General features: G+C 47.0%; 1 protein-coding gene across 1 annotated transcript in view; it reads left to right on the forward strand.

The window, feature by feature from the left end:
* Window positions 1-12,062, forward strand: part of LOC116984140 (DNA helicase B-like) — a 45,966-nt gene that overhangs the window by 26,534 nt on the left and 7,370 nt on the right. Inside the window, exons 8-9 of the mRNA XM_033038261.1 lie at window positions 3,080-3,164; window positions 3,984-4,043. Of these exons, the coding sequence (XP_032894152.1) occupies window positions 3,080-3,164; window positions 3,984-4,043 (145 nt within the window). The remainder of the gene's footprint in view (window positions 1-3,079; window positions 3,165-3,983; window positions 4,044-12,062) is intronic.

Raw genomic sequence — 12,062 nt, forward strand, 5'->3', positions numbered from 1 at the left:
GTTGAGTAGGCTGGGACTCTATTTCATGGAGCACAGGAGGACGAGGGATGATCTAGTAAAAGTGTATAAATTCATGATTTTTAATAGATATGGTTGTCTTTTGCCCAGAGTAAGTGAATCGAGGAGCAGAGGACATAAGTTTAAGGTGAAGGGCAAAAGATTTAATAGGAATCTGTGGGGTATGATTTTCACACAAAGGGTGGTAGGTGTATGGAACAAGCTGCCAGAGGAGGTAGGGACTATCGCAACATTTAAGAAACAGTTAGACAGGTACATGGGTAGGACAGATTCGGAGGGATATGGATCAAACGTGGGCAGGGGGGACTAGTGCAGATGGGGCATGCGGGGCCGAAGGGCCTGTTTCCACACTGTATCACTCTATAACTCTATCTTTCCCTCTCAAACCCATTCTCCTGCCTTCTCCCCATTACCTCTGACACTGCTATCAATCAAGAATCTATCAATCTCCTCCTGAAAAATGTCCATTGACTTGACCTCCACAGCAATGAATTCCACAGTTCACCACCCTCTGACTTAAGAAATTCCTGCTCATCTCCTTCCTGAAGGAATATCTTTTAATTCTGAGGCTGTGGCCACTGGTCCTAGACTCTCCCACTAGTGGAAACATCCTCTCCAAATCCACTCCATCCAGGTTTTTACCAGGCTGGGACAGACGGCAACAGCTTCACACCGTGTCCTAAAGCTTGTGTCCTGTCCTGCATCACCCAAGGCAGCAGAGATGTTATAGGAGAGGGCAAGCACTGTAACAAAGTAGCTCACGATGGTTTGGGTAACATTCAGGAATGTCTATGCATGTCACATCATGAATATTACTGAAGAACGGTCTTGACCCGAAATGTAATCTATACCTTTTCTCCAGAGATGCTGCCTGACCCACTGAGTTACTCCAGCACTCTGTGACATGTCATCTATCCATGTTCTCCACAGATGCTACCTGACACGCTGAGTTATTCCAGCACTCTGTGACTATTTTCCCTTCACCCATCTGCCCAAGCCCACTCTCCCCCCTCCTTTCCTATGTTCCTTTCAGAGAGCATCTAAAACCCCTGAGCTTCCAGAGCCCTTAAACGGGCCCCGGACCCTGGCATCGAGGGACTTCATGCTTCGTGCTCGTGATGTGCGCAGCGCGCACATTATTTCACATTAGGTTTTTTGAATCCTGTCATGCCACCCCCCGTTTTGAAAAGCTTCGTACGGGCCTGTGTAGTTGTTCAATTTCAAGTAACCACTTCTCTACGTACTCTACAAAACCATCGAAAAATTCCACTCCTTCTTTGAACCACTGGGTGTGCCTCTCGAGTTCTCCCTCAGGCAGTTGTAAACTCATCAATGAGTTTAGTGTTTCTCCAACCTTGTGGCTGAGGCTGAATAATTGCTCCAGATTAGATTGCACCATCTTCGCATTCTCATCTAATTTCATCAGTTTCTTCTGGATTTCAATTTCCTCGGCTATCTGCTTCCATAACTTGTTTCATTCCGTCTGGCATCTTTCCAAGTGGGCTGCTTCTCCCTTTTCGGTGCAGTTGGTTTATCTCTTTTGGCTCCACGGCTCCCTCTTGTGGCTACTCTTCGTACTCACCTGTCCATTGCTCCATGACTTGGTGTATCCATGGCTGACTGCCAGATCGTTATACAAGTTTTTTTTTTTAAAACAGCCTGTTCCGCTTCTTCAACACAATCATTATTTCGAAAGGTTTTCTTAGCCAGAATCTTGTAAACATTCACTAGCTGAGCTGGCCTTATTGTAGAAGTCCAAAACATCCAATTAATTTCAAGGCCGTTCACTCAATGCTAGCTGACTAATCTTCAAATAAAGGTAAATCAGCTTCTGGCCGCATGCTCTCTGTCTATAGAATATTCCCATAGCCTTTTAAACTTTAATGCTTCTGGCAGTTTTCAAATACGGCAAGCAATCGATCTACTCACAGCCCTCTCGGTCAGTGAAGTCTTCTCTTCCTCTAATGCCCCAGGTTCCACCGTGTCAGTTGACAGCATATTCTTTGATCCAGGATTTAAGCTCTAATCTGTGGCAGAGATTCAGCTTCTTCTTCGGTTCCACTGTTGAATCAGCTTTGGCTACCACTTTTCCTGGTAGTAACAGTTTTCTACTTAATATAATGGCAGTTTTTACAACGTTCTCAAAGTCCAACTTCAATAGCCATTAATTATCGGAGATGATTTGGAGGTAAAGCCTAATGCACTCACTTCACACATAAGACAGCAAAGATGAATCTTCCAGACGTTGTTTCTTGATTAATTGCTTTTTTATTGAAGTGATACAAAACAAAGAAATAACTCATAACTTTCCGTTCTTAATCGCTGTTCCATTCACATCATATAAATCACATAAAAGTTTCTTCTTATAAAGGTATGTCGTCTCGTAACGTGTGTGTCGTGATCATGGTAGAAAACTGTTTCCCCTCATTCTCCAACACCAAACTGAAACTTCTAATCTGAGAGTCTGCGCCAGACTCCTCTAACAAAAGAACACACCTCTGCTACGTATCAAATCCCACCTACAAAAGTACAGGCAGATAAAAACTAAAACTAAACATATCAGACATGATAATAATACTGACTTAAGCTTCATGGCTCCTACAGAAGTATTAATAAAAATAACATCCAATAGTTTGGAAAGTCTGCTAGTCCTGCACCACCAAAGTCCCAAATGGATTAATGCAGTTGAATATTGTTTCCAAGTGGCTGGGTGATTACAACTGTGAAGGCAAGGCTCTCGACCCGAAATGTCGCCCATTCCTTCTCTCCACAGATACTGCCTGTCCCACTGAGTTACTCCAGCATTTTGCGTCTATGCTCTAAAACTTGAAATGTGTTTGGAATGAGGCATAATTGCACGTTCAAAGGCAGGCTTATGTTCAATAACGTAATGAGAAGAATGTAGGATGCCATTTAGCCGAATGAAAAGTATAGAAGCTTGCTTCTCTTAGAGCAGAAATAAATTGAAAATATACAACAATTTTTTTTCAATGCATTATATCTGGATCTGGCTATGTTGTATTGGTGTGTGATAACAGCCTATTTCTTCTTTCTTTGGTAGTTCTTCAAGAGTCTATCAATGTTTTGTTAGGAGGTGCCCCAGGACTTGAGAATCATGTGACATCGCAGTTCATTGCATTTAGACGGTAACTATATTTTTGGAAAGTTTGGGAGTGAAATTCTTTAAGTTTTCCCTTAAAGATGCCACTACAAAAACAAAGAAAGGGATGTTAAAAAGTGAAATGGTGAAGACGTACCAAGTAGAACTAAATAGTATGTAGCCCAAAGTTTAAAGTTTTCTAGTCATACTGACTAGAAACAGGCCTGTTGGCCCAACTTGTCCACGCCGACCAACATGCCTCATCTAGAGTAGTCCCACCTGCCTGCATTTGGCCCATATCCCTCTACACCTGTCCTGTCCATGTACCTGTCTAAATGTTTCTTAAATATTGTGATAATACTTGCCTCGACCACCTCCTCTGGCAGCTCGTTCCATACACCCACCATCCTTTGTGTAACAAAATTCTGTTGAGATATATCGTAAACTACTTGATGAATAGAATTTAATCTCATATTGGGATGTGAAAAGAGGGGGAAAGAAGCACTTTTATTGTATATCTCTTAAGAAGGAAGATTATTTATGAGAGCATTTTTAACAAAATAACACGTATGCATTTCATGATTAATCTCTTTTTAAAAATCACTCTTTATGACTTCAGCATCAATTGTCTATCTTTTTTTAACCTGTATAATGTAATGAACGTGATACAATTTGCACTACTGTGTTGGTTTGGGAAATGGCGTGCCTGAGCATCTCTGATTTCATTACATTCATGTGAAGTTGTAGCAGCTGAGATGTGATATCTTCTGTATGTGTTTTACCACAGATCTAGTATGTACGTACGTTTAATATTTCCACACTTGGATGCACAAATGCTCATTTCAACTTTTGACTTTTTATATAGGGATGATTGTGCATTAATTAATGAACTCTGCTGCAAGAAATATTCGGATCATTCTACTCGGTAAGTGCTGTATTAGGTGTATAACAGTTTGATGTGGTTTCTACTTTATTGTGCCTGAAGTGCTCGGCTTTTGCAGTCTGTATGATTTGGGTGTTGTCTAAATTTCAGTGAATATTAAAATTGCTGCATTTTGACAAGACATGAGTAACACACAATTGCCAAAAGCTATAACAAGAGCTATGAATGCAGAGCTGGATTTAGATGAAGAGAGGCCCTAAGCTATTTCACTTGTGAGGCCCCCCGCCCCCCCCCCCCCCCACCTCCCAATCCCCCACCCCCACGACTAGGGGACCATGACTACCCGACAGTGACAGTGTGACACTTTTAGATCCTACTGTATGTTGTCATTAAACAGTTGGTTTTAAAATACATATTGGATTCACCGCGGAGCGGGCGATGCCTTACCTGGATCGCCGTTTGAAACTCTGGAGTGTTGGGCCTGCGGCAGGGATGGGGGTTGGGGCCGGAGGAAGGCAGGTGAGTGGACTGAGGCCGTGGCGATGTCTGGTGGAGGGAGTGGTTGGTGGTCTGGGGATGAGGGGGTATGAGGACTGTAGTGTGGGTGAGGAAGAGCAGGGGTCCCAAGGTTTGAGGGGGATGGGGAAGACCCAGTGGAACAGCAACTGAGGTTACCAGGGTTAGGGGGACTGGCACTAGGATCCAGCGCAGTCAAACCCAGGGGAGTGGGAATCTGCAACGTGGAAACCTCAGGCCCGATGCTGAGTCCAGGCTGCGGGTAAGGCAACGGCTGCGGGCTGTTGGAGGGTGGTGGAGTGGCCTGGGTCAGCGGGCAAAGAGTAGGAGGTCCCGGTGGGCGGATGGTCGGTGAGGCAGCGAGGTGAGTAGATCTCGAGACCCTAAGCTTAAGCTTGTCTAGCTTATACGTAAATCCGGCCCTGCATGAATGGCTTGTGTTGTACGAGCAATTGCTGACATTGTTTGGTTGGATATATAGTAACAGCAGCAGCCCATCTATCTATACATAACTAAAGCTCTGATCTTGTTATCTTCCGGTTCGCGGTCATTCTATTTACGCAAAAAAAGGTACGCGATAGTGCTACGATTTTTCGCCCGCTTACTCACTGTTCTCCTGTGCTGCAATTGCACCGTTTTGTTCCGATCGGTGGTCTAATGTAAAAATTGGTGAGGTTTAAAAAATCTTTAAAATCGCGCGTGTGCAGATCGATCTCTTCTCCTGCCATTCAGCGCCGCGTGGATTGTTTTTTCTCCTGTCACTCCGCGGGACGGTCCGCCCCTTCCTGCGCCATCGTGTCTTTACTGGAGCTGAGGATCGCCGGCGGAGGTTTCCAACCGGACACAATTTTCGGATGGACTGGAAAACGGCACGGCCCAACCCAACCCAGGACTCTGATCCCGCCGGAGGAGAACAACCAGTGACCAGCGACTGCTGTGAGTTCCCATTGCACCGTCATCTCCAGCCCCTTCCCCTCTGGTCCCCCTCGCTGGCTCCTGCCCCCCTCCCCTGTGATACCCTCCTCTTCTCCACAACTCCCCCTGCCCGCACCCCCCCCCGCCCACATAACACCCACCCACGCACCCCCCTCCCCCCCCCCCCCCGCTCACACACACAAACCCCCCCCCCCCCGCCCACACGCACCCGACAGCCCCCGCCTGAAGCCATCCCCCTTCCCCGGATGTAGGACGCTTCCCCCCCGGCCTCCGACAGCCCCTCCCTCCGGGGGAGCCGTCTCCCTCTCCCGCTGCAAGCTGCTCTCCCCCCCCCCCCCCCCCCCCCACCGGCCCCCGCCTGAAGCTGTCCCGTCCCCAGCTGCAGGATGCTTCCCACCAGTCCCCGCCTGAAGCCGGTTGGGAGTGGCAGCAGTAGACCAAGGCACAGGGCTCTCGCTTAACTTTTTTCCCCTGTTGACAGCCGGGCAACCATTGGCAGCTTTTTAGGTTGCCAAATGACAGTTTAGGTGGTCATTTAAGATGGCTTGCATGACGCGTGCTCGGACGAAGTGCGAAGTTACCAGTCGGAATTATGCTCAATGAAGCATTCACATATTATTTCTGCTTCAAATAAAGTCACAAACTAACATATTCACCAATCAAGACATGATATATACCACAATGACATGCAGCAAAATTATAATATGGTATCTCAACTCTTTTTACACATTGCAATTAATGCAATTTTCATTATTTCTTTCCACTTCCAAACAAAAATGTGGTTGGATTATTCAGCGTATGATCAACCTGTGTCAATAAATCCTGGACCTTGATAACATATATGCTTATCCATGCACACTACAGATTGATGCAAGCATGTTTTCTGTGAAGGACCGAACATTATCATGACATGGCCATAGCATGGGTTGTTATTGCTATTGGTACAGAAACACTCTCGCTTCCCACATAATTTATCCACAACAAAATATACAGGTTGCAAGGAATTTTCTAAAGGCATTTTATGACAATAGCTGTTAAAACTGACTATACCCATCTGACAGGTTAAACATTACACTAACTAACAAGAGATGGCCAAAGGACATAAATGCAGCAAACGTTTGGTAATATATTTAAAGGTGTCAAGACGCCACATTACCGGACATTCAGATTAGATGTATGTGGCAATGAAGATACCCAGTTTGTAAGCACCATTTAAAAAAAAAAAAAAAAATTGTTGATAAATGCTTTTTCCATCATTCCCACTTCAGAATTAACGTTAAAATTTCAACTGAAATATCTCCTGACCAAATTTGTGATGTATATGACTGACTGTAGAAGTAAAACCTGGATAAATCCAACGTATAGTTGTGAATGTTGCTCATTAAATAACTACAGTACTGATACTCCATATTAACAGCATTGATTTGCCATTAAAATGAATTCTGTAATAACGTGTCAGTGACAATCGAACACTGCGGTTTTAATGTTTCACGTGTTCAAAATTTAATTAATCCATCTTTATGGATTAAAACAAATAAAAACATTGGGAATTAAAACATATTTGATCGCATTCCGTTATCAAACATAGTCAATGTTAGCTCTGAAGACATTTCCAGCACAATAGGGTCGGGATGGGGGGCTGTCTGAATCAGTGCAGGATGGATAGATGGCGGTGAGGGGGTGGGGGGGGGGGGGCTTGAGAAGGCAATCGGTGCGGATTGGATGGATTGAGGCAAGGGAATTAGTGCGTGTTGGTTGGAGTAGGTAAAATTGTGAGGGGAGAGCGCAGGGGATGACAGTGGGGTTGAATGGGGGGGGGGATCTATGCAGGATGGATGGGGGGTGCAGTGCAGGATGAAGGGGTGAGCAGTGCAGGATGGATGGGAAGGGGGGTCAGTACAGGATGAATTGGAGGACCAGTGTACGATTGATGGGGAGTGGCAGGAGAATCAATGCGAGGTGGATAGGGAGATCAGTGCAGGATGAATAGGGGGGGTGGGGGGGTGGGGAGCACAGGGGATGTCAGTGAGGACTGAATAGAGGCAGGAATGGGGATCAGTGCGGGATGGAGAGGAGGGGTCTCAGGATAAGGGGAGTGGAGGGAGCGTACGAGAGAGAGAGAGAGAGAGAGGAAGGGGCAGAGGAGGTGGGAAGGAAGGCCAGCGCTCCTCGGACAACATCTGCCAGGCACGGAAATCGCAACCAAAATATGGAGGGGACCGCGGACAGAATATCTTGGCACACACACACACACACACACACACACACACACACACACACACACACACACACACACACACACACACTCACACTCACACTCACACACACACACACACACGGCTTCTGTGAACGGTAATCTCAGCTCAATCCAGCGTTAAATGCAGCTCAACTGCCTGTCTCGCTTACAGCCCTGTCTCAATCCAGACAGGGCTGTTGGTTAACCTGGCGGGACAGGCAGAGTGAGCTGTGTTTTGCGCTGGCTGTGGGCCTGGGGGCACCGCGCAGTCTGACTCCCGACTTGTCTGGCCACCTCCGGGCGTGTGGAGGCTCTCGGGTGGGTGGGGGGGATGGTCCAGGGGCGGTTCGGCAGCGATTGCAGCGCCGGAGAGCCGGGTTCGATCCTGGCTGCGGTGCAGGGCTGCCGAGTGTGTTTTGGCTCGTCTCCCTCCTCCAATCCCCCCCCACCCTACTCCCGCCTCTGACCGATACCTCCCTCCTCCAAGGGTTTGTTTTGAAAGCACCGTTATCAGGCCGGGCGGGGTGCAGGAGGAAGAGGAGATGGAGCCGTCGCCGCTGCTGCTGTGCGGGGCCCGTCATTCGCTCCGACCCTCCGTCACGCCACACGTTCCCACAACCGTCCCCGACACAAAACGTCACGTTCCTTTTCTCCAGAGATGCTGCCGGACCCGCGGAGTTACTCCAGTTTTTTGTGTCTACGGTATAAACCAAGTTGCCAAGCCGGGCAAAATGACTCGCCATTTAGGTTGCCTGGCGGCACTTTGTGTGGTCAGTGGCACCCGGACAACCGTTAATTTCGAGCCCTGAGGCAACGGTAGGCCGCGGCAGCACTCCCCAACCCCTCCCAACCGGCCCCCGACAGGCCCCGCCTGAAGCTGTGCCCCTCCCCTGGCTGCAGAACGCAACAAGAGACGCAACAAGAAAGAATGGATTGAATAAATCTCAATTTTAACTTTTAACTTGTTATATTTTAAGAGTTATTCACATTTTAAGCTTTAATAAACCCTTTTCCACTGACGATGAACTCCACTTTGTATTCCCATCTACCTGTGCAAACTTTCCACCCCTTTAATTTTCAATAATTTGCCTTCCTTGCCTTAAAACTTTTCAAAGAATCTGCTTCTGCAGGAAGAGAGTGCCAGAGACTCAATACCTCCTCTCAGAGAGAAATAAAATTTACCTTGTTATCTTTTAGGGGTTTCTTTCTGGTTCTACATTCTGCAGCAAAAGTGATAGTTGTTGTGTATAAAACAAGCCCTTCAACCCACCTTGTCTAGGCTGACCATCATGCTTATCTATATTAATCCCACTTGTCTGCATTAATTTGAATTTCCTCTGTCTTGTTCATTCAAGTACCTGTCCAGGTGCAGCTCCTTTTCCCTGCAGTTCTTTCCTACACATTTAATATCCCTTGTCAACCAAGGTTCCGTAACCTTGTTAGCCTTGCCCTTTGTTCCAACAGGAAGATGACCTGAACTCTTAAAATGTTACTTTTAAAAGCCTCCTATGTTCTGAATGTCTCTTTACCTGCAAATGCCCTCTCCAAGGCAATTATTATTAGATTAGATTAGATAGCCTTTATTGTCATTCAGACCGAAGTCTGAACGAAATTGAAGCAGTCATACATACAATACAATACAATAAAAAACAACAGTAAACACATATTAACATCCACCACAGTGAGTCCACCCAACATCTCCTCACTGTGATGGAGGCAAAAGTCTTAGGTCTCCAGTCTCTTCCCTCCTCTTCTCCCTCTGCGCTGAGGCAATACCCCCCGGGCGATGTTACAACTGTCCCGCGGCTAAAACACCGCGGCCCGGGGTGCTCGAAGCTGCCGCCCACCAGTCCTGCTGACGCAGCCGCTGGCCCGCGGCCGAACCCCGGACTCAGGCCACCGCCACCAGAACGCCGTCCCAGCCACCGGAGCACCGTTCCAGCCCCGAGTCGGATCGCCCTCACGTGAGTACCGTTACCGTCTCAGCCTCGCGCCAGGCCGCCCCTACATGGGCGCCGCTCCTCCCTCGGGCTGGGCCGCCCCGACATGGGCGCCGCTCCTCCCTCGGGCTGGACCGCCCCGACATGGGCGCCGCTCCTCCCTCGGGCTGGGAGCGCCGACATGGGCGCCGCTCCTCCCTCGGGCTGGGCCGCCCCGGCATGGGCGCCGCTCCTCCCTCGGGCTGAGCCGCCCCGACATGGGCGCCGTACCTCACTCGGGCTGGGAACGCCGTACCTCCCCGAGCTCGGCCACTCCGACGGGAGCACCGTTCCTTCCTCGGGCCGGCCGTCCTCACGGGAGCGTCACAGCCCCTCACAAAAGCATTGTTCCAGCCCCGAGCCGGGCCGTCCTCACGGGAGCGAGCCCAGTGCGGACTCTGCCTCCTGAGCCTCGAGGTCGCCATTAGGCCTCAGTGCAGACGGAGGCAGAGAAGGGGAATACGACAAAAAAGTCGCATTCCCCCGCAGGGAGAGACAGCAAGCCCCGTTTCAACCCCCCCCCCCCAAAACACAAACTAAAAAACCAAAAACTGGACTAGCCAAAACGAAATAAACAACACAAAAAACATAAAACAAACAGGACTGCCGGAGAGCCGCTGCAGCCAGCGCCGCCACTAGGGACTATGAGTTCCAATTTGATGCCATCAAAATTAGCCTCTCCATATTTATGACTTTGACTTGAGGGCCGGTTCTATCTTTTTCCATCATCCACTTGAAACTGGTAAAACCATGGTAGAATTATAGAAGAAAGAACAAACACTCCTTTCACATCCACACTGTCAAGTCTCCTTGGGATCTTCTGTCTTTTAATCGTCCTATGTCTCTCTTTTAAACTTCACCAGACACAAGGCTAGTCTATCCAACCTTCCTCATAAGATAACGTCCCATTCCAGGTGTTAGTCTAGCAAACGTCAGAAAATGCCGGAAACACCCAAGTTAAGTAGCAGCTATGGAAGACGAAGTAAAGATGACATTTCAGGTTCAATATCTTTCATTTTAGGCTCCCAAGATCTGCAGTTTTTATTTGTTTTCAATTAGTTGAGGCCAATTAACCTATAAACCTGCATGTCTGCAGGATGTGGTAGGAAGCTGGAGCACCTGGAGGCAGTTGGAAAGAGTAAGAGTGGCAGAACGTCTCTTGCAGGGGTTTCCCAGCAGTACACCAGGGAATCTTTACCTCCTTAACTAGCGTTAGTCTGACCTGGTGTAGGATCAGCATCCACGTTCCTTTTTCCAGACTGGAAATTAGGATATAAAAAGTGTTATTTTTTACATAAACGCTTTAATTGTAGTTTGCATTACAATTTTTAAATTGCAGTTACTTTTAAAGAAAAATGTATACATTTAAAGTATTTTTAAGATGTCTATAAATTACCGAAATATTAAAATACCTTTAAAATAGAGTGCAGCTTTGACAGGAGACAAAATTCAGTCACTACATTTGCCGTTTCTCATCAGGTGACCAGTGCATTGAAGGGGTGGAGGCTCCACGCTACATCGCCTTCAGGCACATTTGTTATTTGAGCATTTCTGTGTTTTGCTATGTGCCTTCCAAAAGCTGAGGGACAACTGAATTGATTATTTTGCTGAGAAGTTCAGGCAGGCAAGGGGTGAGTCCAGCTGATCTTTAAATTAGTCTCTTTAAATTAGAAGCAGGGATATTATAGATTAGTGAGCCTCATATCAGAGGTAGTGAGAGGAATATCACCTGAACCATTTTAGAAGTGAGATAAATTTGGAGATCTCAGAATTTAGTGCAACATTTGCTTAAGGGCCTGTCCCACTTTCCCGAGTTACTCACGAATTCTCCTGAGTCCGTAGCGAGGCCGTAGATATTTCATGACGGCTCGTTATGCCCACCGTAGGTACTCGGGCATCAGGTAAGTCAGGACGTTTTTTCAGCATGTTGAAAATTTTTCACGAGTTTAAAAAAAAAATAGCCCCGAGTTCCTACGGCTGGCATCTCCAAGTTTGAATCAAGGGGAAAACTCGGGAGAAATCGTGAGTAACTCGGGGAAGTGGGACAGGCCCTTTAGTCTTTTAGGATTTAAGATGATAAAGTACAAAAAGAAGCAATCAGTAAATTATTAACGCTGCGCTTTTGTAAGTTATGGGGGCCATTGGGAATACCCATGGTAACTCTTGCTGTATGTAGTTGTTGAATTATTTTCTGACTGTGCTGGAGGGGCCGTCCTGTCAACATTATTAATAATTAATTTTTAATTTTTTAATAACTATTTATTTATAATTAATAATGGCATTGCAGACAGGGGGTCTTCACAGTGGGACATATTAGGCATGGTTGGGGAAAGCTTAGTCTTGGCCTGACTTTGAGAAGAATCACTTCAATATGTTAAAATATTCTGAACACTG

This window comes from Amblyraja radiata, chromosome 19, assembly GCF_010909765.2.
Source record: "Amblyraja radiata isolate CabotCenter1 chromosome 19, sAmbRad1.1.pri, whole genome shotgun sequence".
In the NCBI taxonomy this organism is placed as follows: domain Eukaryota; kingdom Metazoa; phylum Chordata; class Chondrichthyes; order Rajiformes; family Rajidae; genus Amblyraja; species Amblyraja radiata.